The sequence below is a fragment of the Drosophila mauritiana genome, chromosome 3L (assembly GCF_004382145.1).
Source record: "Drosophila mauritiana strain mau12 chromosome 3L, ASM438214v1, whole genome shotgun sequence".
Classification (NCBI taxonomy): Eukaryota; Metazoa; Arthropoda; class Insecta; order Diptera; family Drosophilidae; genus Drosophila; species Drosophila mauritiana.
In genome coordinates this window covers 2188299-2215695 of record NC_046669.1, presented here as the reverse complement: position 1 = coordinate 2215695, position 27397 = coordinate 2188299, and the positions used below count along the sequence as shown (strand labels likewise).

Here is a 27397-nt window from a genome sequence, read left to right as displayed (position 1 = left end):
GTTGATATTTTGTTAACAGATTTATTTGCGCTTCGTGTTCACGCTTTCATTTGCAATTTTCCACTAGAGCTCGGTTCTCTGTCGATTTTCTCGCTTTTCGATTAACCGGAGAAGTGGTGCCTCGGATGTTTTGTCCCATTCAGGCGGCGGAGCACAAAAGAAATCAAAGCATTTGGGGGAAGCTGCCTGCCATTCCCTGTCAAACCCACTTCAAGTGGGCGCCACACAGTAGTGTCCCACCGCTCCTTTGGCTCCGAGGAGGTCCTTTTGTGTTCGGGGATTCGGTGGTGGCATTTTGACAGTCCCTTGTCCCTAGTCCCTCAGTCAGTTTGGGTGCCGAAGCGGAGGAACTCTCTCGTCTGTCAATCTCCTGCGGATTGAAGTTGATTTAGTTGATTTATCCTGGCGGCGGAGGCTTTAAAGTGGCTTTAGACATCTCTGAAATGCCCGGAAAGCCCAATGAAAATGTTATTTGGCCAGCTTAACTTGTGCTACCGAAATAATTGTTGTGTGCAAATTTAAGGGGCCTTTAAAAGTTCCCAAACTTCAGGACTTTCCACTTGGCTGCGCACCTTTGAAAATGTGCAGGAAGAATTAAAATATTCATACGGCTTTTCGGGGCATAATTTAATTACACCCCGGGTTTTTTGTGCATCTCCTCGACTGGAAGGCGGATGAGGATGGGGTAACCTGTGCAGCGGAAAATCGTTTGTCACTCCCGTCGGGACTTATGCTTTCGTTCCTGACGTTCCTTTGACTGCCTTTCGACTGTCTTTTTGCCGCCTTCGCAGCATTCGGTTTTTGTTTTTGACACAGAAGGCATTAAAACTGACTGTCTGCGGGCTCCGGTTATCTTTCCGGTGCCTCAACAAATGTACAAATATATTTATGGCGTATTTTGTCACATCAAAGGGCATAATTTGTGATGCCCCTTGGGAAGGGATTACATTCGTTGAACTTTAAAAGTTAATGACTTTTGCAGCTACTCAATTTGGAGTTTTATCTGTCATTTCCACATCCGGACCTCCTGGGAGTTGCAACTCTAAAATAAAATACTCTGCTAATTCAGAGCCAATTAGGCCAAATTATTGTTCCCGTTTTTTAACTTTGGGTTTGGTTACCAAGCGAGATTGTTATGCCATTTTAAATTAATTTGTTTAGTCTGTTTGTTTTTTTTTAGTTCTGATTCAGTATCAAAGCTGCAGGCTTATTCGAGCTAATCCCACTCTTTGTTTTGGTTGTGAAGTGAACACTTTGGTGGCCAAAACACCCACGTTTAGCATTTGTAAATCAAGCGAAAGGAAAAAGGTTATCATGGCCTTTTCGGTGGCAGCTGCTCCCACTCCCAGCGGTTGGAGCTGATTCCGGTGACTTTCATTCCGTTTGGTATTTTTGGAGCACAGCTGGGTGGCATTGGCACATTTATTGGTGCTCCATGGGCTGCAGCGTGATCCGCTCCAGACTGCGAGTGGGCGTAGTCAACACGCCACGAAGCCATAGCGCAGCCCCCGGGGCAAAGGTCACACTCGCAGCGCACAGACAACAGTTGCTGATTAATTGATTTTATATCGAGCGCAATTTTCCGCGGCGCCTTGCGGCTGTTTTTCCGACTGAGTCGAGGAAATATACGGAATCGGAAGCCACTGCAAGGGATGCCGTGCAATTTATCAGCCAACTTCCAATTAACACTTGCCTGGCCTTTTCCACACCCAACGTCTCCAGGTTGCGAAGTTCGATCCTCTCGATTTTCCGCCAGTGAAGGGCGAAGAGATATGGGAATGGCAGTATAATCTGAGCACTTTACTGACTACTTTAACACGAGCACCGCGTCCAATTAGCTTAATTAATGTCGCTGTTTTCCCAAGTTTTATGGCAACGTAAAGTTGCCAGAAACAGTAACAAATAAAGTTAAGTTCTTAAGAGGTAAAATAAACTGCAATAAAGTCAATGCAAAATGCTATTAAAACAGAGGAACTGCTAACCATGCATATATGTGGACTTCCAATTTACATATTGAACTATTTGATTTATCAGCGACAGTAGCCCCAATTATTTACCCTCTCCTTCTGTACGAATATGAAACGTTTATTTGCTTAGCTTAGATAACAACAATAGCGACCAAAGTCGTTAGTTTATGTACAAAACACCAATACCAAATACGAAGAGCACTCGAGGGCCCAAAGAGCGACCCATTCTCGGTTATTGCCAATCTAACTGCAATGGCACATTCAGTTTTTCAGCTTTCAGTTCGGATTGGCTTGTGGATTGGCTAGTGGTGGCCAAAAGTGGGTGTTAACATGGTTACCAACAGCCCTGCATCAGACCCAGCTGCTGGATGGCCCCGCATCCAACGCGATTCTGCATGTAATCCGGGAAATTGCTCTGCAGGACTCGCATCGTGTTCCGCTTGTAATCGGGCACCGCATGGGTCACCAGCTGGCAGGTCTGGCTGCGGTAAACCGGCTTGAAGTTGGCCTCCGCGAACGTGGAGTTCGTGTCCCAGCGGTACACCTCTGCGTCGCCCTCGTTGCGGAAGAAGATCGCCGAGCCGTTGTCCGTGCCGATGATGACCATGCGACTGGGCTTCTTGCCGAGATCTGAAAATTATGATAACTTAATAAATGTTTTCTTTGAAATTCGAAATATATAACTCACCCAAGATGCGTCCATCGGCCACTCCACTCCTCAGATACTCTGACTTCAGGGAGAACAGTTTGTTGGTGCTCAGGTAGGTGAAGTACAGTTCCGTCGAGCCGCAGTCCCGGCGGATGAGGGCTATGTAGAGGACATCCCTCGACCGACAGCCGGCGGTAACGGCCTTGGGCAGCACCACCCTGAATCCCCGATCCGCCTGGAGATTGTACACGATGATGGCCCGATTGGCGGCATCACTTACATAGACAAAGCAGCCGCCATCCGGAGCATAGTCCACCACTAGATATTGGAGTCGGGAACTGCTGGAAGTCAGACCCTCCAGGGAGACGGTCTTCAAAACCTTGCCTGTCTTCACCGACATGGCCACCACTTTAGGCGGGCACTTGCGCACCGGAGTCTCCAGAGTGTTCACTATGCCCGTGTCCAAGACCCAGAGCACCTCGTTCTGGTCCACCACCAGATCCACCACCGATTGCAGGGCCTTGCAGTTGCCCTCCTCCTGGAGGTCCCAGCAGGGATAGGGCTTGAAGGTGGTGGAGCAGGTGCCCGGCTTGACACTGGTCTTCACCAGCGTGGCCGGAACTCCCTTCCTGTAGCGCGGCAGAGCCAGATAGATGGTGTCTCCAATGAGCTGTGCCCGCGTGGCAATCACATTCTTGGGTATAAACTTTCCGGAGCTCTTGAAGAGCGACTTGGTGCTGGCGCAGGGGAACTCGAACTGCCCGCCCGTCCACTGGATGGGCTGCGAATCGGAGTGCGCCCGATCCGGAGTCCACAATCCGTACTTGGTGCCCTGCGAGCGGGCCCAGCCAACCAGGCAAAATCCAAGGATCACGGCCAAGTGCAGTCTCATCGTGGTAGCAATTGTTAATGGTGCGGCAACGACGTGCGCGTTCTGCTCCCCAAATTGGCCAAGTGGCGTGCTTATATAACCCAACAGCCCACAGAATCTGACCACAAGCCGGCAACGTGCCTCGCACCCAATTCTCAGCTTTTAGACAGATTTTTTGCGAGCTTTATAACCTTGGCAAGAGTTTACCAGCAAACGCTGGTAAAAACTAATAGTAGTAATGGCTGAAATTTAATCGTTAAATATGAACGTGTATACATTAATTGGATAGTTTCAATTCCATTACATAACTACAAGCCAGCCATTCGAGGACAGAAGCCTGAGAAGTTTTCCAAAGCAGCCAAAGGACCAAGGCGAAGGACACGTTTCTCCCGCAACTATCCAATCGACCATAAAAATGGCATTGCAATTACTGCAGTCAATTGAAAACGGAACCCCAACAAGTGTCTCCAGATTGGCGGCGATATTTTTAGCTAATTAATTGCGGGCAACAGAATGACCTCAATCTGTGATTTTGCCAGCCATAAGTTGGCCAATACAGAGTGATTGAAGGAGTGAGAGAAAAATCTCAGCATCCCCGGGATTTCCCTGCAGAATTCCTGGGCCATTTCGCCATTTCCATCACCGTAATTGCCCCTAAATAGGTTAAGGCCCTCGATATGGGCAGACAACCCGGAATCGCCCCAAACCAAAACCAACGTGTTTGGCATGTTAAATTGTCAGCCGAAACCCGCATTCCGGTTGGCTTTTCCCCCACCCACCAGAATGATTTATACGAGACAAGCGCACATACACACACAGATGGAGCGCAAAAAATTGATGACAAGCATTTCCGGGCTGCTCATCTGACATAATTTATGTAAACACTTACCTCCCAGCCACAAAAAAGTTTTGGGGGGTAGATAAGAGACTGCCGGGCGACTGCCGACTGACCCCCATTAGCTGGGAAACTCCACCCGCTGCTCGGGAAAACCATGGCCCCACTTTCCCCAGGCCGTTTTCCACACATTACATTGACAGTTCTTGTTTATGGCCCGTTAACGGGGCGTATGCGTCATCTGCAAAGTCGGGGATCATGTGAGACTTCTTTAAAACGCGCTGCGCAACAAAGCAAAGTTCACCTTTTTATATGTGTGCCAATAAAAATCCAATTGAAAACGCAAATAAGCCAATAATTTGTCGATCTTTTTTTTGTCCCGCAGCAGCGGAAAAATGTAAAAAAAAATTGTCTGTGGTCACGTTTGATTTGTTTTGGTAAATGGGCCAAATGAGGTTTATGCTTTTTTAACTTTCTGCTGAGGAAAGCGATTTTCTTTACCGGGAATTTCACATAAATTAAATGAAAACTTCGGACAAACTTCTTTGGAAATGCTGAACTCCAGGGTGGATTGATTTCTTCATTTAAAATATGTGACTGCTCTTTGAAAAAGTATTCATGGTTCATTTGATGATATATCTAGATTTAAATTGGTTATCAGAGAAAGTTTTCTGGGACTTACAGTTTTATTACAGGGTATTAAAAAGTCATCAGCTGCGCTTAAAGTTAATCTTTCCATACATTTGGCCGCTCGCCTAATTTATGTGCTTTGCTTTCACTTTGCTGGCTTTCTTTCGTCGGCCAAGTTTTGTTTACGTCTGCTTAAAGTTGTCCACATCGGCTCTTAACCTTTTGCAATCGCCATAAATTATTGCCTTTATCCGGTGGCCCATCTTCGTTTAATTGTTTTGCAATAATTGAATTCATTGAATTCATCCGACAAATTGCTCTTGGCACCGCGCTGCTACTGTGTGTGCATATGGAATATTCACTTTTTGCACCCAATATGCTATCAATGAGTTTACATTTGCCATTTAAACGCATCTGTCGACATCAAGGAGAAAATATTTCCAAATGAGTGCGGATTGTTCTTACAAATACACTATCCATGGAATATGTTGACGAATTTATTGAGTTTAAATGCACAATTTTATTGTGGATGATCTATTTTTCTTATCTTAATCATTTAGAGTCTAGAGATGAAGAAATGATTGCTGATTATATGCCATAATCGTATCTGTAAGCTGTTTTTGCAGAGTAAAAGAGTCTTAGCATCGTCAAATTTCCATTTGCATACTTTGCTTTTATTTATGTTGGAGCACATAAATATTTATCCACAGATTCGGCGGAGATGTTGAACCGACTGACAATTCCGCCCACATATCACAGCACATATCACATCCGCCTGCTTTTGGGCATGTGTGTGCCATAAATCGGGGGATTACGATCGGGGGAAGTGGCGGTGGGGGGACCCATGTCAGTTTATTGAATTGAAATTCACAAAAATTCAATCTGCATGTAATTTGGCATTATAGACAGACCCTTCCCATCCCGCCATGCGGAAGGAGCAGCCAGTCTGACCCCCGATGAAAGGGTTATCAAAATGTTGACCCGCCGATGGTCATTTGCTGGGCTGCCGTAAGGAGATTAAACATTTTGTGATTTAATGTAAGCCCAGTGCTGGCCATAATTCGCTGCACGTGCTGTCCCAAACAAAGGGCTCTGCAGCTGGACACCGAATCCTCCTCCGCTCGCCCGAATGAATGTGTCAAAGCATTTTTTATTCGCCGCTATGCGATGCGTGGGTTTTACGAGGATACGGGGTCATCGACCACGTCTGGCGGATACACCTCTAATCCCCCCACCCCCCCCTGCAGTCACCGTGCAAAAAAGTCCACCTAAGTTCACAAAGAGCCTTAAGCAGCCACTAAAAAAAAAATATGGCAAAAAATTTTGTTCCAGGGGGCACCCGGATTTGAACCGGGGACCTCTCGATCTGCAGTCGAATGCTCTACCCCTGAGCTATACCCCCGACTTGAAATTGGCGAACTCAGAGCGCCTTTTGAAGTGCCCTGCTGCGATAAAATTCCGCCTTTGCATTTATCTTAAAATAGAAATGAAATCAATTTGGAACTGAGTGCTTGTAGACACAGCTCCGCGAAACTCTGGGTGTGAATCACACGGCGATGGGGCTCTGCTGATTCTCCGGCAACTTGCAATCTTATCTGCGCGTAATGTGTCCCAACTCCCCAACTTTCTCCTTTCGCCCGCCCCTCCCCCCAAAAGCAACTGATAGCTGCAGGCGGGCTGACAGATGTTTTTGTCAGCCGAAAATAGCTGGTAACTGGAGCCAAGTAACTGAAACTTTCTCGGTCGCAGATATGCAGGTCACAGACGTCAGCATTGATATTGAACTTTTGGGCCACTTTGGCAACTGTTTCGCAGCGACCTCTGAACTTTGCCTGCCGAGGGGTGAAACTTGCTACTCCGTCGGATGCACAAGAGCGACCGATGAGTGACAGAAGCAATTTCGCAACTTTAACCCATTTTATTGAACGGACTTGAGTGACTAATTAGGTGCCCATAAATGGCTATCATGAAACAAAGTGATACTAGGAAAATAAAAGCAATAAAAGGGGTAAAAGTGATTAATTAGACAGGCTTAGATAGCCATAATAGAACAAACTGTTGTCAAGACAATTAAAGTGAAAACAAGTGGAGTTAAAATCTGGAATATTTGATTTGAAGTTATCCAGATTGAGCTCACATTGTAGAAGGGGTTAAGTTTGCATTTCATTTCCGCATCGCTTTCCGCATTGCTTAGAAACCGAGTGGCGGAGCGGGCTTAGAGGTCTGGCCAACTTCCGGCGTGGGCCAGACGTGCTGGCTGGGTGGTAGCCACTCCAGACAGACACTTGTTCCCCCCCGTGTCAAGCATCCAACGACCTTGCCGCAACACGCTCCACACGCTGGCTGCATAAGTCGGTGGGTATAATATATATAAATGCAGGTCTGCCGTCGCTCAGACAGTTTTATGTTCTGGCCGACGTGGTGAATCGAGTGCAGAAGCTCAGTTTGTGGAAAGCGCAGTAAGAAAAGCCGGAAAATGTCGCAGCTGCACCTGCTGCTCCTCGTCGCCTCGGCCGCCGTGGTCCTGGCGGGATACAGCTCCTCCACCGACGAGTCGACGGACGCCTCCAACTCCATTGGCGACACCAAGTGCGACAAGAACCCACTGAGCGAACTGACCTTCCAGCTCAGCGGCAGCAGCCTCCACTGGCCCTGCGAGTCCACCAAGAACATCTACGTCCAGTCCGGCCGCTATGTGCCCCGGAACGTGATCGTGACCCGGGCCCAGCTGCAGCGGGACTCCGCCTTCGTGGCGCTGCCCAGGTACAAGCAGGGCGTGCCCTTCACCCTCGGCAAGGTCAACCTGAAGAAGGGCGAGTGCCTGACCAAGATCGCACCCTATCCCTGCTGGGCCATCCAGGAGGAGGGCAACTGCCAGGCGCTGCAGTCCGTCGTGGACATAGCCGTCGATCAGAACGTGAGTGCAATTAACACCCTTATTGTTTTGGACATTTTTTCGGTGCTCATCCAAACTGCCAGTTCTGCCTTTAATTACGGACTGCTAGTTGTTGGCCACCATGGAGGCATAGCACTTTGACCCACTCTCTGCTCGATTTCAGCTAAATGCTTAATTCACATTTGTATCGTAGGTGGATTACAGGGTAGCACTGCAGTGCTCTTAGGGCTATTCGATTTTTCTAAAAATGATTTAGTTTAGCATCTGATATTGATATTAATGTGCAGTAGCATATTAAATATTTGCGTAACAACTAGCCCTTCTTAAAAAGTCGATCAGAATCAGTAGTTTAACTCCAGGGTATCGTGTTCCCATTAACCCTTTGCCGGACGCACTTTTTTAACTGGTTTTTTTAACTGTCGACCAAAAATTGCTTTTTTAATCAAATAAACGGGGCGACAAAAGCGAAGAGCTCCAAATAAAATTCATGGCCGGCCATAGGCGGCGCCAACTGAAGGGTAGAATAAACGGATACGGAAACGCTGAAAAAGCGGTGGGGTAAATGGAATATTATAAAGGACAAGGACTGCAGCTGAAAAGTGACAGGCAAATGCAGTGGAAAGTTCTCGGAAATAATTTGGAAGTGCTGGGAACAGGCCATCCAGCCTTGTTTTGTGCATTTCGATTGCACTTCAGAAGTTGTGAGCTTTAATTTTAAATGGCAGATATTACAATGATGCCATAAAATATTCACATGACCTACTTGCGATAAGCTGCAACTTAATAATTTCCTTCAATTATTGTTGGCGTCGTCGATTCGTTCTCATTTAAATGCCATTCCCGTTTAGCTGCATTTATGCAAATCATTTCTTTATTTTATTTACACAAAAGTCGACGAAACAATAACAAACGGCAAACAAACGAGGCGACTGCATTTATTTATTTGCGCAATTTTCCATTCAGTGCTTTTCGCTGATACTCATTTTACGGCCACATATTTGCGAATGTGGAATTTTTAACGCCGCCAACATTTCAATTAGCCGCCAAATGAAAAAAGCAAATGAAAACATTAAAAACAATCAACACGAGCCGCAATTGATAGCAATTAATAATTGTCTTCTCCGTTCGCAGGGACTTCTGTGGGCCTTGGACGTGGGCATTGTCAACACCCTGGAGCAGCCCATCCGCAGATGCAGTCCCAAGATCGTGGCCATAAACACGGCCAACCACAAGGTGGTCAAGAGCATCGACCTCAGCGACCTGGTCACCTCCGAGAGCCGCCTGCAGTTCATCGTGGTCGACTACTCCAAGGACAACAAGCCTTTCGTGTGAGTTCCATCGCCTATTCATTTAGTTTGTGGAAAAACTCCTTAATCACCATTTTATTCAGATACATTTAAGCTCAATTCGCGGATACTTTATCTGTGAAATCAGTTGTGCTTAATCACTTTGTGAAATACATCAACTATGAAATTAATACCACACATTACATTAATATTAACCATTGTTACTAACCATTATTTATCAGCACAATGATATTCACAGATTCATATTGCAGTCATAAAATATTCGTTGAAATCATCGAACTGAATCAAGAGTTTGATGTGCAATCGAAGTACCTTTACCACATACTTTCAATCATGCTTTCAATCAGCGATCATTGAGCCAATTAAAAGGGCATTAGCCACTTAGAGGCTCATATCTTATCTGCTCAAGGTAGTTCTAAGAAGTGTGGCTATATGAACCAACCATTCACCAGCCAATTAAAATCGCATTGTATACATGATATCTAATCTCACTCCGCACTATATTTCCTTCACTTCCAACCATAGCTATGTGGCCGATGCTGGAGCACGTAGTATCCTGGTGTACGACATCACCGGCAACAAGTCCTACCGCATCGTCCTGCCCAAGGCCACCGCCCCCACCAGCGATGTGCTGTACGTGGCGCTCACCGCGAAGCCGGATGGCACCTCCACCCTGTTCTTCAGCTACCTGAGCTCCCCCCGCCTGTACTCCATCAAGGGCGAGTACCTGCGCGTGGGCCAGGGAGCGGGCTCCATCATCGACGTGGGGCCCAAGCCCTATGGCAAACAGGCGGTGCTGCTGGGCGCCGACGGAGGCACCTCGCTCTTCTTCCGCTACAAGGGCGAGAACGACATTTATCTGTGGGACTCGGAGACCTGCTTCAAGGCCGCCAATCTGCAGGAGGTGCAGCGGGGAGGCGACTGCCGCCTGTCCACCCAAGTGCTACCCGGTCACAAGCGATTCATGTGGGCGCTGGAGAGCAACTTCCACGACTTCATCTCGGATCGCACGGGCTGCAACGGAGCCTCGATCGTCCTGCATCCTGTGGTGCGGGAATGTGACGACTGAGTCCGGATCCCTCCACTTTCTTAGGCTTAAGATTCAAACTGATTTGTTGTCGTTACTGGGTCTCATTAAAATTTGGTGAATGTTTATAGTTATTTGAAGTTTATCTTAAAATGTGCAGAATGATTTTCATTTTTTAAATAGGCCTTTACTTTAATCAATATTGAAACTATGATACAATTCATTACTCGGAATCTGATTGGCACTTTCGAGTCTCAGCATTGAAATACTGTCCTATTGGACAGCTGTAGATCTGCAGCTGGCGATCGATGCATATGCAGTACTCATCCTTGGTGGAGACATTGGGACAGCTGAGGATCTCAAAGTCCGAGCACTGATAGATCCTATCAGTCACGCAGGTCAGGATCTTGGGATCAATGTGGAAGCCGGCGGGACAGGTCATCACCTCCAGTTCTCCATCGACGCACTTGCAGTATTCCACCTCAGAGGTTCGGAAGGGGCATTGGTACCTATCGTTGTTCATACACGTGTGAGACTTCTTCGCCTGAATCCTCATGCTCCTGGTGTCGGGCACACAGCTGTAGGTGTTGAAAACGAATCCCTCGTGACACTTCATCATCAGCGGATACAGCGAGTTGGCCGTGTCATTGACGCAGACGTAGAAGTACCGGTTGTCAGGCGCCCATCCACCCACTTGACCCGACCGACTGCAGGTGAACTGCTCCTTGATGCACTGCTCGCTCTCCCGGGGCAGGACACAGGTGCCCGTGAGGGTGGAGTAACCCGCTCCGTTGGAGCAGAGGCGAGGGGTGTCCACACTCTGATCGCTGCACTCGTGGTACCTCCTGCAGTCGTACGGATCCGGGAACAGGCCCGCCTGCTGACAGCTGAAGGGACCCCTCTTGGGCACCTGGCACTGCGACTGGAAGGTGCATCCGAAGGTTCCCTCGTCGCTGCAGTAGAAATTGTAATCCGATTGGCAGCCCAGCATCGACATCGTTTCCCAGCTGCCGGTGGCATCGCGGATGCAGTAGCCCAAGGTGGTGCAGTTCATGCAAACGAAGCCGGGAATGCGCACATCCTGGCAGGGATTATCATTGGCCCTAGCCGATCCGATCGCCAGAGCGAGCAGGAGTAGACAAACCGGTACTAAAGACCTCATCTTGAAGACTGTTGGCTGGGTCATCTGAGGGACTATCTTTTATAGCACCGCCTAATCAGCCAGACAAGTGTCTTTTTCTTAATTAAACAGATAAGCTCTAATAAGTATTATCGACTTGATAAAGAACCAAAATATTACGACGTTATAATAATTTTAGAAAACTTACTAAGCGTAGCCAAAATTGTAATTATTGCAAGATTATCATCAAAACTGAGAACTGATAGATCCGGAATTCATTGAAAATAGTTTCAAGCTAATCAGTTTTATTCCAAGATAGGCTGCAATAACTATAATATGTTGGGTCAACAAGCTCCAGCAACGCAGGCAAAGGAAATTAGATTGAAGATGGTTCCTCCGGAGCATCTGAAATACTCAATATCACTGCCCTTTTCGGGACAATGATAGTACCCAGAGCAGTCGGCGGGATCCCCAAACAATCCAAGCCGCTGGCACTTTCCAGACGAGCTGGGCAACTCGCCGTCATCAGATCCGGTGTTCAGGCAAATCTGCAGCTCGTCATCAAAGGTAAAGCCCGTGGGACAGAAGTTAAGTTGCCATTTGCCATCGATGCAGAGGCAGAAGACATCGCTTGCCGTGCTGTTGGGACATGCGGATGCAGCATAATCCTCCTGGCACTCAACGGTTCCCACACGGCAGACCAATCGGTTGGCATCGAAGTAGGTTCCTTCGGGACATTTCCAGATCTGAAGGTGCTTATCTTTGCACAGGCAAAACTCATCCACATCTGTAGTCATCGGACATTTGCCGATCTGGTGATTGGTACAGCTAGTAGTGTCTGTAGATACGCAGGCTTGGATAGTTTCATTATAGTAGTAATCATCTGGACAGGATTCAGCAGCTGCATCCAATCTTGGCTCCAGATAACTGCCGTTCCCCAACCCTTTTCCCGTTTGAAACAACAGGAAAACTAGGAGGCAGATAAACAGTGGAGATGAATCCATGTTTCAAACTTTCTAAGTAGACCTCTTCACTCCGCCTTATATAGCACCTCACAACCGGACGCAGAATGTTTCGGTATAATTAATAGATAAACTGCAATGTTACCCCGAAAAAATCATGTATGACCTAGTCACAGCACTTGGCAAGAAAGAACCAAGACACTACCAGTCCCTCTTCATTGCAGTTTTATTTGAAAAACAAAAAACTCATTCTGGTTTAATTACCCACGGACATGGTGGTTGAATCTTTATTATCAACTGATACTTTTTAAAATGGGAATTCATAAATTCAAGTCAAATAGATTGTTATTCCATGGTAAATTCCAGTTGTTTATTAAATGTAATCCATTGAAGAGGAATAAATAAAGTAGAGGAATGTATCTTCCTTAGCAGCTTCCCAGGACGCAGGAGGATAGTTCTGGGCGGTAGTAAGTCCCATTGGGGCAGTCCATGTGCCGCAGGGTGCCATTCAGAGCCGAGCAGTAGTAGTACTTCCGGCAGTCGTTTCCATCGGCCATCAAGCCCACGTGCTGGCAGGTGTTGGGCAGCACCGAGAAGTCGTCGTCGTTGGGATCCTCGATGATCACCGAAGGATCATCGGTGCTGGGCGGCAGGACATTCGATCCGCTGCGGCAGACGTAGTCCACGAAGGTCTCGCCATCGTTGCACCTGTGCAGCGAGGGGTAGATGACGATGGTGTCGTTCAGGTTCTGGTTAACCGTCGACTTGCACACGTAGAAGATATTGGGATTGGTGGGCCAGGCGGCCACGTGTCCGGCATTGGGGCAGTAGTACTGTCGCTGCAGGCAGACGGAGTCAGTCAGGGTCAAAGTGCACTGGCCAGTCGTCGCATCGAAGGCCTTGTCGTTGCCGCAATCCACGGCAGCAGCCACCAGAGTGGCTCCCACGAAGTAGCACATGTGGTACTTCTGGCAGTCGTACGGATCCGGGAAGATGCCCTGCGAGGTGCACTGGAAGTTGCCCTCGATGCCGAACGGATGACACGGGCCCGTCTCGTTGGTGCAGCTCCCCAGACGGGCGTTGCAGTAGTATCCATTGGCCACGTCGCACGACTCCACGGGGATGTTCACCCATCCGTTGGAGTGGCGCACGCAGGTGGCCAGCAGCTCGCAGGACTCGCAGATGGGCCCGGGACTCTGGCGGCCCTCGCAGGAGTTCGTCTCCCGCGGCTGGATGCGCCGGGTGATCACAGTGGCTCCCATGAGCAGAGCCACCAGGTTGAGCAGTAACTGTGGGGTGCATAAAAATCAAATGCCATTCACTTAAGTTTATCCTATTCAGAAAAACCACCTACCATGCTCACTAGTATTTTTTCCAAGAACATGACGATGTATTCCCTCTTTCTCTTTGTTTCTGGTTAGTTTAGGTCCAACTTCCACGAGAATCTTCGATTGTCTGATTCAGACTCATATGGTGACAGCAATAAAAGCCCCGAAATAGCAGACTTTAGATAGCGTTTTATATCTTTTGAGTGTCTGTTTGTCTATCTATCAACTTTCAAAAGGCGATGGGAGTTGGGCAAAGTGGCAATCGCAGCGGCGTTTCTAATTACAACAACTACGCGGATTGGAATGCCGCAATGATGGGTGAGTGAACCACATTTACTAGAAATTGGTCCAACTAGCTTCGAGTGGAGTGGGTGTTTAATGGGTAAACAAGGCGGCCGACTTATTCCGAGCACTTTAAAGTGCTCTAGAGTAAATATTTGAATACCATTTCTTTCAATAAAACTGACCGCAAGCTTTAATTTGTAAATATGCACTTGTAATTAGGGAAGTTAATATATAACATAGATATTTAATTTTATATCTGATTTTTGGTTCAGCTACGATTTGTTTTGATATTCATAGAAAATCGCTGAGATGAATAACGGGAATGGGTTGGGTCACTGCTAAGCGCTTAGCCACGTCATCCACCGCCCTCTGATGCGGAACCCTGCTGCGCTCCCAGTGTGAACGAACTTCCTTGAACGATAGTCAGGTGGGAAGAACGCACTCTATTCGATAGTGTCACCTCTAACGCCCTAACAAATAAAGAAAAGGAGGAGGAGCAAAAGGACAAAGGATGAGCAAGATTCCAGGCAGCAATCTGGAGTTCGTCCGCGAGGAGGACTTCGTGGAGTACTACATCTTTCCCAAGATCCCCGACAACGTGCAAGATGAGGGTGCGCTGCGCAAACTGATGCTCCAGATCCGCAACGAGATCTCGGCCATTGTGAGAGAGAAGTCCTTGGAGCGCAGCTATCTGTGGCACAAGGACGAGTTTCAGCTGCAGGTGCGGCTGGGCGGCGCCGAGGAGCGCCTGCTAAACGAGGAGACCAACCCGGAGGAGGAGGCGGAACTGGGTATGCGCACAATGTTCTATAAATAGCTTTGTTTCTGCAATTCGAAATCATCCATTTCCATGTCCCCGCCCAGGCGACCTCCCACCGCACTTCCACGGCGTAACCCACTATGGCGACAACATCAGCGACGAGTGGTTCGTCGTCTATCTGCTCACGGAGATCACACGTGCTCGCGGCGACTGCATTGCACGGGTAAGCGATTCGGATGGCGAGTTCCTGCTCATCGAGGCGGCGGACGCCCTGCCCGACTGGGCGACTCCGGAAACCTGCGAGCAGCGCGTTTACCTGGTCGGTGGTCACCTGCAGCTCCTCCAGAACTCCGTCGCCAGCAGCCAGGACAAGCCACTGACCATGGCCATGGCTGTGCAACGTATACGAATGAATCCCACCCTGTACCGCTGCTCGCCGGAGATACAGTCGTGCATTGACGCGCGGCTGAAGGAGTACCAGATCGCACAGCCGCACTTCTCCATTCATCGCCAGGTGCTGGAGCTCCCGCACAGCGCTGCACAGCTTCTGAAGCAGAAGCCAAGGCTGCTCTCCTCGGCGGTTCGGGCTTTCTGCGAGCGGGACTCGCTGGACATCAAGGCACTTCGCACCATGCGATATTTCCCACCGGAGGCCACACGCGTGCGCACCAACGTGCGTTTCACCCGCTGTCTGTACGCCATGTTGTCGCACCAGCAGTATCTGCCCGAGAAGAGACTCGGCTGGCATCTCACGGATCCTGTATCCGAGCCGGAACGGTATAAGGAGCAGCTATTGGGCTTGAAGCTGGCCAGTGGACTGGAGATCCTGGCCACTCAAGCCAAGCGGGTAGAGGGCCAACAGCTGGAGGACCTTCCTGCCTGGCGGTCGTATCTGCGGAGCTTGCAGAGCAAGGGCTACTTCCGGGACAACATCGAGGGCAGTGCCGAGTACCAGGAGCTGCTGAACAAGGCCAAGGTGTACTTCCGTGGGAACCAGGAGCGTTTCCGCACAGCCTCCAGAGCGGGTGCCGAGATCCTCGACCTGTTGCTCCATCCAGCGGAGGCTGCTTCAGAGGAGCTGCGCGATGAGGAGAACAACCTGCAGCCCAGCGACTCGGATGAGTGGTTGAATATCAGCGCTGAGGATCTGGACTCCATGCTGCAGGATCGCTACGGACCCAAGAAGCTCTACAAACCGAACGGACAAATGAATGCCGAGGAGTTCACCAAGCAGCTGGCGGAGTTCTTAGATCGACAGTCCAACTACGAGGGCATTGAGCACCGAGGGCTCGAGGAGCCGGAGCTGGACTCAGACGATGACGAGCCGCCACCGCAGGCAAAGGGTTCCACAGGACTAGGAGCAAAGGTCAAGAAGAATCCCTCCATGCGCAAGGCGTGCCAGCGGAATTCCGTCATCCAGCCGGAGGAACCGGACAGCACACATGTCCGGAATTTCCTGGACTTCGTAATACCCGAGGACAACTGGGACTCCACCTCGGAGATGAGCGATTACGCGGACGAGGACGACATGGAGAGGAATCTAAATGCACTTGCCGGAGGCGGCAGTGTGTTCCCACTCGACCGACAGATTCAGTCGTATATGGAGCAGATGGACCGCGAGTTGGCGCAGACCAGCGTGGGCAAGTCCTTCCACGGCAAGAAGAAGACAGCCCCACAGGCGGACGAGGACGATTTCGACGACATTGAGGACTTTGAGCCCATTAATATAAACGTAAACACGCTGCGCAACATGATGGATAGCTACCAATCGCAGGTGGGCGGCGCAGGTCCTGTATCCAATCTGTTTAGCGCCATAGGCGTGGGCATGTCGGCTGGCGAGGACAAGGAACAGAAGGATATATCCGAGTCGGCCGTGTAAGCGGAATTACAGGAATTAGTGTAGTCTTAAGTCCATTAAATAAACGTCAATGTGAATATTTCAATGTAATGCAGGGTATTCTTATTTGCTATTTTCGATAACTAATCCTTGGATGCAGGCACAAAGTTTCCATAGTCGCGTCTGACCTTCATGGGTGGTTCATTGTTGGGAGTATCATTCCTCTGGTTATGGTCATGGGAGCGCTTGTAGCCCCCAGATCCTCCGGACCCTCCGCCTCCTTCGTACCGATCCCTGCGCTCGATTGGATCGTATCTGTTGTTGCGCCGGTTGTCTGTGGGAACAAATGCGTTGGTAAGCTATAAATAGGAACTGAGCTTCTTCCCGGGTATTACCCCTGAATCCCCTGTCCCGGTTGTTGTGGTAGCCAGCTCCTCCTCGTCGCTGCCAGCCCCTGTCGCCGCCTCCTCTTCGATGTCCGTTGTAGCGATTGTGGTAGGAATGACCACCGCCTCCTCCGCCCTGGAAGCCGCCCCCTCCTCCACCACCGCCCATCCAGTTCTCCACGATTGGCGGCTCTGGCACAGGCTTGCTGCAGTGCGCCATGAACTCTGGGTCGTCGTCAGTGAAGCGGTCTGCGAACTCAAGCTCGCAGGACTCCAGGAAGTTCAGGTCCCTTTCGACCAGACGGTTTATCTTTCGGTTGGGATCCACCATTGTTCCGGTATTTATACAAATAAACTCCCTTCGTCTGAATTTTTCATATGTTAGTGCGCCCAACACAGCTGTTGATGTGTGATTTTGACAGTGATTTTGGTCAAGTCACGTTATCGAAACAAATGCACCACATATAAGCACACATATATCGGTATCAAATCAGGTTTAAGAAGTTATTAAATTATAATATGTTAATGGTGGTTACAAATTAATAATGTTAATTCCTTGCACTGTTTTACAACCTAGAAGTCACTGAATCGAAGACCTGCTGAGTGCGCCCATAGCTGCAGTATTTATCCTCCCGTCGTAGTACGGTCACACTGCTCGAGCGGGGGCGACTTTTCCGCGGAAAAATGTTATTAATTAGCCCCACGAACAAGTCCCAATGCTTCGCCCGCCAGCACTAGAGAGCAGAACATGTCCCCGCCTCGTCACCACAGCGCATCACGGATCACGCACGTCCAGAATCCAGAGGAGCAGCATCTCGTCTTTGGCAGCGGCGGTTGGAGCAAAAGCCCCTGGAGATCCCACTAGCCATGGAGCAGTCTGTGTCCGCCCGCTGGCTGAAGCGCTATCGCGCATTCTTCCTCATCCTGCTGCTCATTGTGGCCATCCAGTTGTTCCTAGCCTACAAGTCCCTGGACATCGTGGGCGGCGGTTCCGGATCCGGATTCGATGCGGCTGAAGCGCCTGCCAATCCTCCGCCCCCGCATACTCAGGCACGGGTCCAACCGCCCAGCAAGACCAAGCTTACTGCCCAGCAACTGGGCTTCCAGCCAGAGTGCGACATTCTCGCCAGAGAGGCCATCTCCGCCCTGCAGCGCGCCAAAACGAAAGACTGTCGAGAACATATCGCGCACATCGCCTGCGCAATCCAAGCTGGACGCTTCTATGCGCCGCAGCTCCGGAGCAGCTGTCCAGCTGGTAATCACACGGCCAACGTTTCTCTGGGATGCTTCAAGGATGAGAAGGATCGCCGCCTGCTGGCCGGCTACTACAGCAGCTCCAAGACCTCCAATTCTCCGGCCAAATGCGTGGAGCTATGTCTGCAAAGCGGTTATCCGTACGCAGGGGTGCAGTACGGACGCGAGTGCTTCTGCGGTTACGATACGCCTCCAAGAGCGGCCAAGCTGCCGGACTCCAGTTGCAACACCAAGTGCCTGGGCAACGCCAAGGAAATCTGTGGCGGATTCTATGCCATGAACATATACGAGACCGGAATAGCCAGTGAGTGCGGAGTAGGGACTCTATTCTTTGCATTATCTATTCATTTATGCTTATGCCAGTTTGGTAACATAATCCTTATATTGTATATTTGCTACCTATTGCATCTCTTGCAGAGTTCACCGCTCAACTGGCGGCCACCACTCCGCCGGAGGAAACGAAGCGCGTGCGGATCGCATTTCTGCTGACGCTCAACGGAAGAGCGCTGCGTCAGGTGCACCGGCTTCTGAAGGCGCTCTATGCGCCGGAGCACGTCTACTACATCCATGTGGACGAGGTGGGTCAATGGCCGGAACTCGGCAATAAAAGCGCGCGCGTTTAATTGCGCTAATTTGCACAATTTAACACACTGGCGGCCAAAATAGTTGGCCACTGATTGATATGTTTATGGTACGGCGACGGCATGCAGCTAAAAGCAGGCAAGCTATTTCAGACACGCCTTGAACTGCATACACAGTTACTGGTTATTTGAACTGGCTTGTCATGTGCACAATCAGCACTGCATTTAATTTACATTGTGCTCTAATTGCCCAGCCCACTTACAAAGTGCTGGTGTGCCTTTCGCGTTTTATGAAAAGATATGCGTATCATACTCGTAGAATTTGGTTTACTTCAATTAACCGTCTGTTTCTTTATTAGCGCCAAGATTACCTGTACCGGAAGCTGCTGGAGCTGGAGTCAAAGTTTCCCAACATACGTTTGGCTCGGAAGCGATTCTCCACCATATGGGGTGGAGCCTCTCTCCTGACCATGCTGCTCCAGTGCATGGAGGACCTACTGCAGTCCAACTGGCACTGGGACTTTGTGATCAACCTTAGCGAAAGTGATTTTCCAGTGAAGACCCTCGACAAGTTGGTGGATTTCCTGAGCGCCAATCCGGGCAGGAACTTTGTTAAGGGCCACGGCCGGGAGACACAGAAGTTCATCCAGAAGCAGGGCTTGGACAAGACGTTCGTCGAGTGCGACACGCACATGTGGAGAATAGGAGATCGGAAGTTGCCAGCTGGCATTCAAGTGGACGGAGGCAGTGACTGGGTGGCGCTATCTCGACCTTTTGTGGCCTATGTGACCCATCCCAGGGAAGACGATGAGCTGTTGCAGGCTCTTCTGAAGCTCTTCAGACACACGCTCCTGCCGGCGGAGTCGTTTTTCCACACGGTCCTCAGGAACACCAAGCATTGCACGAGCTATGTGGACAACAACCTGCACGTCACCAACTGGAAGCGGAAGCAGGGATGCAAATGCCAGTACAAGCATGTGGTGGATTGGTGCGGATGCAGTCCAAACGACTTTAAGCCGGAAGATTGGCCCAGGCTGCAGGCCACGGAGCAGAAATCACTGTTCTTCGCCCGCAAGTTTGAGCCCGTTATCAACCAGGCGGTGCTGCTCCAGCTAGAAGAGTGGCTCTATGGGCCATACACCAGCGAATACGCCAATTTGCACGGCTACTGGCAGTCCTTGTATCACCACGAGGATGTCCATGGATCAGGAGACGACTTGGCCAGAAGCATTGGAGACAGCGTAATGCGTCTGTCTGCTCGTCAAGCCAAATTGGATCCCCTGGAGTTGATAGAACTCACTCACTACCTCCACCGGGACCAGTACAAGGGTTTCCTGGTGCGCTACAGAGCCAGAGGATCTACTGGAAAGCCGCTGCACTTGGAGACGAGAGTGCGACCGACGCAGCAAGGAAAGCTGGCGAGGAATGCTCGCTTCAGCAAGCGATTACGCAACTTTGAGGTCTCAACGGATTTCGATCAAAAGGAGCAGATTGCCCGCAACTTTGGAAAGCTATTGGGTCCCCAAAGCGACTTGCTCTTGAGCTACACACTCCAAGCCAACGCTGATTCGGGTGCCTCGTCCCATTCCTACAACCTTACCTTGCTGTGGATAGATCCGCTGGGCCGATTGCAAGATTTTAATGAATTGCATGTGGAGGATTCCACCAGCGACGTGATAAACCACTCGAAAACCCTGCTCAAACATCCGATCACACCAGGCATCTGGACAGCCAAGTTAATAGGCCGCAACTCGATTTATGCGCAGTTGAAATTCCTAATAGCCCCACTGGCCTACTACAAGGGCTATCCGCTGGCAAAGTCCACAGAAGCTGAAGCGCTAAATGCCGGCTTGACTGTAGCTCTGCCTGAAGATTTTGAGATGCCCGTGGAGTGGCAGCAGCACCTTCAAACCGACGACGAGCAGTTCACCATGCGCGAGGAGTCCCTGGCCAAGGGGAAAATGCTGGGACAGGAGCTGCACAGCTGGATTGACGGTTTGGTGGGCCAATTCTTTCAACTGCGCGAGAGCTGCGTGGTGGAGGCGGACAGCGAAGTTTCCCTGCCGCTGTGCAGCGATGTGCCCTGGAGCTCGCTGGCACCCGACCCCAAGAGCGATGTGGATGCCCTGCTCAAATGAGCCATTGCCATGCATTAATTTGTTATTAATTCTCTAGTGTAAATACTCGCCGAGATTTAGATGTCGAACCGCAATTAACTATTTTTTGATAGCTCCTTTTTCATCTCGATGTTTTCTTATAGATTGTTGTGATAATGTGAACTTTTAAGCGCCATCTTGACCGGAGCGGAACTCTGCCGCTCCACTTGTATTTGATTTTCATAATAATAGTTAAGTTAGATAGGTTGAACGCCTTGTATATACGCCACGCACTGGACACCAAAAGATCGCATTGCAGCCAAATATCGTGGAGGTAATCCAGATTTAACTGTACATAAGGTTAGCTAGACGCAATTCCTTAACTAAGTCATAAGCTAGGGCACCACCAGATAGCAATTGAATCAGTTGTATGTATTCACAAGTTTCTTCGATGTTTTGATTCACATATCAAGTTATCCAAAATAAATGAGCAATTCTACGTGTACTAAGTGGTCGTTCAAAGATTCATTCTGCTCCTCTGGCGAGGTTGAACACACCCCTAGGCGGAACTTTGGGGCCGGAATTCCAGGTATTTTATGGTTTTAGTAGGTTAGACTTAAGGAGACTTAAAGCCAAGGCTATTTGTACTGCCGTTCGCTGCTGGCGGGCAGCCTAGATGCACAGATCCTCGTCCGGATCCTCCTCGTCGAAATCGTCGTCGGCATCGGGCGTGTATATAATGTTTCCCTCAGGCGGCTCGGATGTGCTGCAATTCGAACATACGAACATATCAATAAGGAAATGCAACGCAATGACCCCGATAATGGTTAACACTTACCGTTCGTATGGCAGGGTGAGTGCATTGCGGGCTAGCACTTCATCCTCGTCAAGCTCGATTTTAAAGGTGCTGCTGGCCGGCTCTGGGATCTGCTCCGCCTCGGGCGAGGGCTGCTTGGGGGAGGCACCTGCAGGAAGTCCTCCGTCGAGCGGCGTCACTTTAAATTGGGTTTTGCTGACTTCACAGGAGTAGCGCCTGTTGGTCACCCCTCCGCCCGGCTTGCGTGATATCAGCGAGAGTAGTTTGTCCGATTCCAGTCGGAGGACCAGCTCGGCCAGGTACTCGCAGCCAGCCAGGATGTAGTCGGCATGCGGATCCTGCAGGTGCTGCGGGGAGGCCCAAAGGAACACCCTACGCACATTTTCCGAGCGTCGTAGGCGGTTGAGGAAGCCAAATATGAAAGCGGGCGTCTGATAGCACAGCAGGTCGGCCAATGTGGGCAGGATCACGTTAAAGCCAGTGAAGTTGGGATCCGTAGTACTCCCAGTGTTGTTGTTGGCGTACTTGTCGATCAGTGCCTCGAAGGTGCCCACGTGCTTCAGGCTGACGCCGGTGGGGAGGGCCTTGATGGTATCCGCCCCCTGTCCCTGCTCGTGCAGCAGGCTGCCGATGAACTTGGGGGCAATGCGCTCCCGATTTAGCTCATCTGTGGATGAGGAGGGAGATTGGCGGTTGCATTTGTTGGCAGGCGATGGGGTAGTCAGTGTGTACTCACCTATTATGAGGACCACTTTCTGCTTGGTGACCACCAGGTTGGAGAGCATGTTGTTAGCATTTATTGTGGGACTACTTAAATGTTGTTTTAAATTAAAGCTTTTTTTTGAAGCTGCCAGTGCTGCCGAGAAGAAGGCGTTAGGGTGTTTCAATCGTCTTCAATGGGGTCACACTGCCGGCGTATGGAAATCCAGGGCTTCGAAGTAAATGTTTTCCAAGCTCTAGTTGAATATGAATATAAAGTTTGTAAATTTGTTAAATTAAAACTAACATATTCGGTAGTTTCTATCATTATTTGAACGTATATTTACGCACATTATTTTTTCGGCACGTGCAGCTACAGTATGATTCCCGCATCCCTGGTTGTCCCGCTTTTTTCCAAATGAGTAAACAGAAAAACAAAGCGGTTAACAGATCGAGTTACAGTTTAAAACCCTTTGATAGTGAAAGTTTGACCTTGTCCTTGACGAGATGTACTAAATTAAGTATCAATGAATGTGCCGCTTTAAGTTTAACTAGTTAATAATAATGCTGACGTAGTAAATTCGCACAGCATTCCGCTCTTTTTTGCTGCCAAATTATCTCTTTGTGTTTGTGCCGTTTCTGTTATTGTTCTTGCCTCTCCCGTTGAAGACATTTTGGAAATATTCCAAACAAAACACATTATTGGACTACTGATTCATTTCAAATCTGTAAGTTTATCTCTTTGTATTTCAGCCACGTCTTAAAATGTAGTTAACAAACAGTTATAATTTGGCTGTGGCTTTCCATTAATACAATATCCAACAAGTGGTTTTCCTACAGTTGTGTGTGCCCGAAAGTTTGTTTGCATGTGTGTTTCGGCGTTTACTGTTTTAAGCTTCCAACGGAAAGCTCGTGGAAATGGTCAATGGAAGGGCAAAGTGGGGGGGCTTAGGGCTTTCACGCCCACGCAGCCTGTGCAGAATTTCCACGGCTTTTCCTCCATATGGAAGGCCCAGCTTCCTGCATTTCAAGCAGTTTGTTCAACAAGTAGAGTAAAGTGCGTGGCAGTAGGCACGAAAATAAGAAGAAATCGGGAAAAAACCAGCGTCATCGCTTTAAAGTCACTAATTGCTGCTAAAGATAAGTGCAGGCGGTATTGAAACAGGCATTATCTGAGCAGGGTGAAGCATCAATCAAGTATACGCCATGTTGTTCTCACTGGGTGAGTTGAAGTGCACATACATACAGTCATAATTGCACAGAATGAACTTAAGCGCTTTAAGAGGGAAAATTACTTGTTGTCCTTAAAGGTTTCACTTTACTGTATATGTAATTTCGAAACTAAGAAATGGTTTTTACTAACAAAACTTACCAAAAAAACTTGTAGTAAACCCTTCTACGTTTTGGATTCCACTCCTTCTGGCAAAAAGTAGTCCCAATTGAAGCAGTTCTACTGCACCATCCCATTACTATGCACAGAACATCAAAGTCAAAGTCGCAATTGAAATGCCGCGCAGTGACAATGGTTTGAATAGATCCGAGGAATGCGAAATGCAAAGAGGCATCAATGCACCCCCTTCCCAAACAGAAGCGATCGACCTGGTCCGGCATACTAACCAGCATTCGCTGGCACCCAAAGGCAAAGCCAAAAGCAAACCCAACCCCACTGGAATCCAATCCGCATCGAGAACCAAACAATTATCCACACCGAACAGAGGAATATGTGTGCTATGTCGCATGCGAGAGATTTGCGAGCGAAAAAAGCTTTTCCTAACCATCGCCGGGCGGCGGCTGGAAAACTTTAAATTCAGTTGCGCATTGCACGCCGAAGTGTTCGGTTGTATTAACGCGGTGTCGTGTGGATTAGTTACTAGTAGTTAGTTACTGGCAGTTACCAGTGTTTCTGTGCTGTGTCTTAGGGCAATTAACACCGTCCATTATACGTTGCATGTGTTTTTGTGGTTGAACCATTGGTGAATTATTGATTTAAAGTGCACAGACCATGTCGAAGGACACGGACGTGGAGCAGGCGACCAAGCCGGAGAGCGGAGTTGTCCAGGTGGAGCCAGCGATTCCGGAGCAGCCACAGGCCGCCGTTCCGACCACCATCTCCACGGCGACCACAGTGATCGCGGTGACTAATGGGGAAAAGCCAGTGGCAGCGACACCAACAACAACTGCAACACCTGCGACAGCAGAACAAGTGCAACCTGCAACAACCATCGCTGGCATTGAGTTGGCCACTCCAACGGCGGCGGCAACTTCACCACCAACAGGTAGACTGTGCATGGCATTGGATTTTGGCTGCAAGTTTGATTAGTGCCAAGTAAAACCAACAAGCCGAGTGTTTAGTTATAGTAAAAGTTAAAGCAAAACGCACCGAAAGACAGACTGCAGCCGTCCCCTTTCCCCGCCCGGTTTTCACCATCACCATCGCCATCACGATCCGCGATCAGCAAGCAGCCACTAGTAACCAGTAACCAGCTGAATTTCACTTTGGTTTTCCAGACTTTATTTATTTTGCTCCGCTGTCTTCGGACTTGTACGCTTTTCCAAATTCAAAGTCATCTGCCCGGGTTTTACTTTCGGTCTTTTGGTGCGCCTATTTGCGTTTATTTCAAATTTTGCGCACGATCTGCTGCAACGCTTTGCTGGCCAGCGTCTTCGGCACGCCCACTTAACCCTAATAATTAACAGTCATAGTCAAAGCTAATGTGCCAATTAATTTCAGCTCTGGGATCCGAGCCGAGTCGAAATGGAGCACTCCAACTGGAGCCCATTGAGTAACAGGGGACGCGTGGCTGCTGCCAGTTACGAGCATTTATAATTGCGATTGCCAGCTGCAAGTGTCTCCGGCGCACTTATCAGCCAATTTACAAGCTAACACTTGGCAGTCTGGCTCATTTGCTTAGTCGAAATTAAAACACCATTTGCATACCAAACCCCAATTAGGGCGGCTGATAGCGGCCCTTATCGAGTGCATCTGCACCTCCAAGTTTACGGCCAGAAGTTGGAGGCATTGCCCATTCAAACTAGCCTTTCAAAGAATCGGGTGGTCCATTATCATGTATCTTAGTCAAGATCCATCTATACCATACCAAACTAAGAACACTTTCACTACCCGCACGTTCCGTAAAATGAATTGAACTTTAATTTATTTAATGTATCATGCTGCAACATCTAGCACGAGGAACTTGTACGATGCTATTTAAAGCGATTTAATATCAGATGGTCGGACTATCTGGAGAACATACTGATAAGGCGACAGATAAAGTGGGCAGAACGCTCCGACGGTGCAAATTAATGTTGGGTAAACAAGCGCGAATTTTTACGCATGAATTAGCCAAATTACGCCTGATGAGTGGCCGGCGAAAGGGGTCGTGGGTGTGTCCCAGTGCCTGGGAACCGGCCGTTCCCATTAACTCGGGACCCAGCCGATATGATGAGATCTTGTTTATCGCAGTATCGGATGGCTGGCGGCAAAGGAACTGTTTGTTTACCCAACGAGTGCGGCTGCCATCGAAGCGGATCAGATGTACTACTGGTATTGTGGGTTTTTGGGAAGCCTACTGGCTCCCTAAACTTCTGGTCGTATGTTATCAGCAAGTGCTTGGGGGTTATTTTAATCTGCGGGCAGGTGGAACATGTAATTGAATCATGTTTACGCAGCAGCAGGGGCTATAAACCAAAAGTATGGAAAATATACACGAGTGCTTGAGATCCCCTTCCCATTTCGATGCCCCGATATCTCTACCCTTGAATGAATTATGCGATTAGATCGCCAAAAATGCGTGCTGTGCGTAAAATGGCCTCTATTTTTAGCTCATCCCGAACTTGTATTGGATTTTTCAGGCAGTGGCAAGGCCAACATGGATCCGGCGCTGATCAACTTCAAGGTTCTCTATGTGCTCACCCAGCTGTGTGGCCTGACCATGATCGTCCTGGTGGCCACCTGGATTGGCCAGCACTTCGGTGGCCTGGCCGGCACCTCCAATCCCGGCGTGGAGTTCAACTGGCATCCGCTGTTCATGACCATTGGCTTCATTTACCTGTATGGCAACTGTGAGTAAATGCAGCGGAAGAGGTGCCACGCCACTCCCATTGACTGGTTTCGAAATGATAATCCAACTCAATTCAATCCCACAGCCATTCTGATCTATCGTGGTTTCCGCACCACGCGCAAGAAGACTCTGAAGCTCACCCACGCCGGCATCCACATGGGCGCATTCATTCTGACAGTGATTGCCCTGAAGACGGTCTTCGATTCGCACAACTTGGCCAATCCGCCCATTCCCAACATGTACTCCCTGCACTCTTGGCTGGGACTCTCCGCGGTGATCATCTTCTCGCTGCAGTATGTGGCCGGATTTGTAGCCTTTTTGGCGCCGGGGTTGAGGGAGAACTACAGAATCGCCATGATGCCGCTACACATCTACTTCGGACTCTTTGGCTTCGTTCTGGCAATTGCTAGTGCCCTGATGGGCATAACCGAGAAGGCCATCTTCGCCATGTAGGTGTTTATGCATTCTAGATAGATCACTTGACTAACCCATGACGACTTATCTAGCAAAACTCCGGCTTACTCCACTCTGCCGCCGGCTGGTGTGTTGGCCAACGTCATTGGAGTACTGTACGTGGTCTTCGGGGCGCTGGTTGTCTACCTAGCCACTGAGCCCTCCTACAAACGGAAGCCCATTCCCGAGGACACGGCTCTGCTGAACTCCAGTTCTGCCAACGAGTAAGGGCTCTTCCCAAGCCCCAAACCAACTGCAATGCTTACTTAAGCTCAAAACTGTGCACAAAACCAAACGAAACCGAACCTGATCACACGGATGGTGCTTTGTTAGTGATGGAGATGGAGATTCGTCAAGATGCGTGTATTATCTGTAGCAAGTACATAACCTAACGACTATGTATGACTCTGAATTATCCACATACGTATACTTTGGTCACCAGTTGTGCAATGATTTCAGCGAGTGCTCAAATCATAACGTATTTAACCTCAAGAAAAACATTGCTTTGAACTGTACGAATACATCTATATATGTGTGTTATATATGCTTAAATAAATATATATATCTATTAATATA

General features: G+C 49.0%; 10 protein-coding genes and 1 non-coding gene across 13 annotated transcripts; 4 read left to right on the top strand and 7 right to left on the bottom strand.

Moving 5' to 3' along the window:
- Window positions 1-2064: 2064 nt before the first annotated feature.
- Window positions 2065-3550, bottom strand: LOC117141369 (protein yellow). The gene is made up of 2 exons (XM_033304775.1): window positions 2656-3550; window positions 2065-2597 (listed from the first exon to the last, which is right to left on the bottom strand). Exons 1-2 carry the CDS (start codon window positions 3506-3508, stop codon window positions 2302-2304), a joined length of 1149 nt encoding a protein of 382 aa, XP_033160666.1. The 5' UTR covers window positions 3509-3550; the 3' UTR covers window positions 2065-2301.
- Window positions 3551-6282: 2732 nt separating this feature from the next.
- Window positions 6283-6354, bottom strand: Trnac-gca. The gene has a single exon. It is a non-coding gene; the product is annotated as a tRNA-Cys (tRNA).
- Window positions 6355-7365: 1011 nt separating this feature from the next.
- On the top strand, window positions 7366-10312 carry LOC117141367 (major royal jelly protein 1). The gene is made up of 3 exons (XM_033304773.1): window positions 7366-7869; window positions 8980-9176; window positions 9681-10312. Exons 1-3 carry the CDS (start codon window positions 7429-7431, stop codon window positions 10222-10224), a joined length of 1182 nt encoding a protein of 393 aa, XP_033160664.1. The 5' UTR covers window positions 7366-7428; the 3' UTR covers window positions 10225-10312.
- A 35-nt stretch (window positions 10313-10347) lies between these two features.
- Window positions 10348-11361, bottom strand: LOC117141368. Its single transcript, XM_033304774.1, has one exon. It carries the CDS (start codon window positions 11342-11344, stop codon window positions 10406-10408), a length of 939 nt encoding a protein of 312 aa, XP_033160665.1. The 5' UTR covers window positions 11345-11361; the 3' UTR covers window positions 10348-10405.
- A 265-nt stretch (window positions 11362-11626) lies between these two features.
- LOC117140197 lies at window positions 11627-12306 on the bottom strand. Its single transcript, XM_033302980.1, has one exon. It carries the CDS (start codon window positions 12304-12306, stop codon window positions 11647-11649), a length of 660 nt encoding a protein of 219 aa, XP_033158871.1. The 3' UTR covers window positions 11627-11646.
- A 127-nt stretch (window positions 12307-12433) lies between these two features.
- LOC117140196 lies at window positions 12434-13745 on the bottom strand. The gene is made up of 2 exons (XM_033302979.1): window positions 13619-13745; window positions 12434-13553 (listed from the first exon to the last, which is right to left on the bottom strand). The coding sequence occupies exons 1-2, from the start codon at window positions 13646-13648 to the stop codon at window positions 12690-12692; spliced, it is 894 nt and encodes a 297-aa protein (XP_033158870.1). The 5' UTR covers window positions 13649-13745; the 3' UTR covers window positions 12434-12689.
- Window positions 13746-14336: 591 nt separating this feature from the next.
- Window positions 14337-16585, top strand: LOC117141762 (protein ecdysoneless). The gene is made up of 2 exons (XM_033305389.1): window positions 14337-14668; window positions 14742-16585. Exons 1-2 carry the CDS (start codon window positions 14389-14391, stop codon window positions 16514-16516), a joined length of 2055 nt encoding a protein of 684 aa, XP_033161280.1. The 5' UTR covers window positions 14337-14388; the 3' UTR covers window positions 16517-16585.
- On the bottom strand, window positions 16557-17318 carry LOC117141765 (protein FAM98B). The gene is made up of 2 exons (XM_033305394.1): window positions 16870-17318; window positions 16557-16808 (listed from the first exon to the last, which is right to left on the bottom strand). Exons 1-2 carry the CDS (start codon window positions 17189-17191, stop codon window positions 16618-16620), a joined length of 513 nt encoding a protein of 170 aa, XP_033161285.1. The 5' UTR covers window positions 17192-17318; the 3' UTR covers window positions 16557-16617.
- A 143-nt stretch (window positions 17319-17461) lies between these two features.
- On the top strand, window positions 17462-21296 carry LOC117141761 (xylosyltransferase oxt). The gene is made up of 3 exons (XM_033305387.1): window positions 17462-18418; window positions 18532-18692; window positions 19055-21296. The coding sequence occupies exons 1-3, from the start codon at window positions 17728-17730 to the stop codon at window positions 20831-20833; spliced, it is 2631 nt and encodes an 876-aa protein (XP_033161278.1). The 5' UTR covers window positions 17462-17727; the 3' UTR covers window positions 20834-21296.
- On the bottom strand, window positions 21205-22514 carry LOC117141764 (elongator complex protein 5). The gene is made up of 3 exons (XM_033305393.1): window positions 22345-22514; window positions 21630-22275; window positions 21205-21557 (listed from the first exon to the last, which is right to left on the bottom strand). The coding sequence occupies exons 1-3, from the start codon at window positions 22391-22393 to the stop codon at window positions 21464-21466; spliced, it is 789 nt and encodes a 262-aa protein (XP_033161284.1). The 5' UTR covers window positions 22394-22514; the 3' UTR covers window positions 21205-21463.
- Window positions 22515-22749: 235 nt separating this feature from the next.
- LOC117141763 (cytochrome b reductase 1) lies at window positions 22750-27393 on the top strand. 3 transcript variants are annotated; one of them, XM_033305392.1, is made up of 4 exons: window positions 22750-23035; window positions 26160-26369; window positions 26454-26817; window positions 26875-27393. In XM_033305392.1, the coding sequence occupies exons 2-4, from the start codon at window positions 26177-26179 to the stop codon at window positions 27047-27049; spliced, it is 732 nt and encodes a 243-aa protein (XP_033161283.1). In that variant the 5' UTR covers window positions 22750-23035; window positions 26160-26176; the 3' UTR covers window positions 27050-27393. The 3 variants fall into 3 exon arrangements, with proteins under 3 accessions (XP_033161283.1, XP_033161282.1, XP_033161281.1); XM_033305391.1 differs by lacking the exon at window positions 22750-23035 and adding an exon at window positions 23395-23529; XM_033305390.1 differs by lacking the exon at window positions 22750-23035 and adding an exon at window positions 24112-24583.
- Window positions 27394-27397: the final 4 nt, after the last annotated feature.

Excerpts from the sequence above, each read along its gene's own strand:
- LOC117141369 (XM_033304775.1), bottom strand. The coding sequence starts at position 3,508 with ATGAGACTGCACTTGGCCGTGATCCTTGGATTTTGCCTGGTTGGCTGG. Across the intron at positions 2,598-2,655 it reads GGCCGATGGACGCATCTTGG|ATCTCGGCAAGAAGCCCAGT; the intron begins GTGAGTTATATA and ends CATAATTTTCAG.
- LOC117141367 (XM_033304773.1), top strand. The coding sequence starts at position 7,429 with ATGTCGCAGCTGCACCTGCTGCTCCTCGTCGCCTCGGCCGCCGTGGTC. Across the intron at positions 7,870-8,979 it reads ACATAGCCGTCGATCAGAAC|GGACTTCTGTGGGCCTTGGA; the intron begins GTGAGTGCAATT and ends CTCCGTTCGCAG. Across the intron at positions 9,177-9,680 it reads AAGGACAACAAGCCTTTCGT|CTATGTGGCCGATGCTGGAG; the intron begins GTGAGTTCCATC and ends TTCCAACCATAG.
- LOC117141368 (XM_033304774.1), bottom strand. The coding sequence starts at position 11,344 with ATGAGGTCTTTAGTACCGGTTTGTCTACTCCTGCTCGCTCTGGCGATC.
- LOC117140197 (XM_033302980.1), bottom strand. The coding sequence starts at position 12,306 with ATGGATTCATCTCCACTGTTTATCTGCCTCCTAGTTTTCCTGTTGTTT.
- LOC117140196 (XM_033302979.1), bottom strand. The coding sequence starts at position 13,648 with ATGTTCTTGGAAAAAATACTAGTGAGCATG. Across the intron at positions 13,554-13,618 it reads AAAAAATACTAGTGAGCATG|TTACTGCTCAACCTGGTGGC; the intron begins GTAGGTGGTTTT and ends TGCACCCCACAG.
- LOC117141762 (XM_033305389.1), top strand. The coding sequence starts at position 14,389 with ATGAGCAAGATTCCAGGCAGCAATCTGGAGTTCGTCCGCGAGGAGGAC. Across the intron at positions 14,669-14,741 it reads GGAGGAGGAGGCGGAACTGG|GCGACCTCCCACCGCACTTC; the intron begins GTATGCGCACAA and ends GTCCCCGCCCAG.
- LOC117141765 (XM_033305394.1), bottom strand. The coding sequence starts at position 17,191 with ATGGTGGATCCCAACCGAAAGATAAACCGTCTGGTCGAAAGGGACCTG. Across the intron at positions 16,809-16,869 it reads CCGGGACAGGGGATTCAGGG|ACAACCGGCGCAACAACAGA; the intron begins GTAATACCCGGG and ends TTGTTCCCACAG.
- LOC117141761 (XM_033305387.1), top strand. The coding sequence starts at position 17,728 with ATGGAGCAGTCTGTGTCCGCCCGCTGGCTGAAGCGCTATCGCGCATTC. Across the intron at positions 18,419-18,531 it reads ATACGAGACCGGAATAGCCA|AGTTCACCGCTCAACTGGCG; the intron begins GTGAGTGCGGAG and ends CATCTCTTGCAG. Across the intron at positions 18,693-19,054 it reads ACTACATCCATGTGGACGAG|CGCCAAGATTACCTGTACCG; the intron begins GTGGGTCAATGG and ends TTTCTTTATTAG.
- LOC117141764 (XM_033305393.1), bottom strand. The coding sequence starts at position 22,393 with ATGCTCTCCAACCTGGTGGTCACCAAGCAGAAAGTGGTCCTCATAATA. Across the intron at positions 22,276-22,344 it reads GAAAGTGGTCCTCATAATAG|ATGAGCTAAATCGGGAGCGC; the intron begins GTGAGTACACAC and ends CCTCATCCACAG. Across the intron at positions 21,558-21,629 it reads CTCACCCTGCCATACGAACG|CACATCCGAGCCGCCTGAGG; the intron begins GTAAGTGTTAAC and ends TTCGAATTGCAG.
- LOC117141763 (XM_033305390.1), top strand. The coding sequence starts at position 24,310 with ATGTCGAAGGACACGGACGTGGAGCAGGCGACCAAGCCGGAGAGCGGA. Across the intron at positions 24,584-26,159 it reads GGCAACTTCACCACCAACAG|GCAGTGGCAAGGCCAACATG; the intron begins GTAGACTGTGCA and ends TGGATTTTTCAG. Across the intron at positions 26,818-26,874 it reads GAGAAGGCCATCTTCGCCAT|CAAAACTCCGGCTTACTCCA; the intron begins GTAGGTGTTTAT and ends CGACTTATCTAG.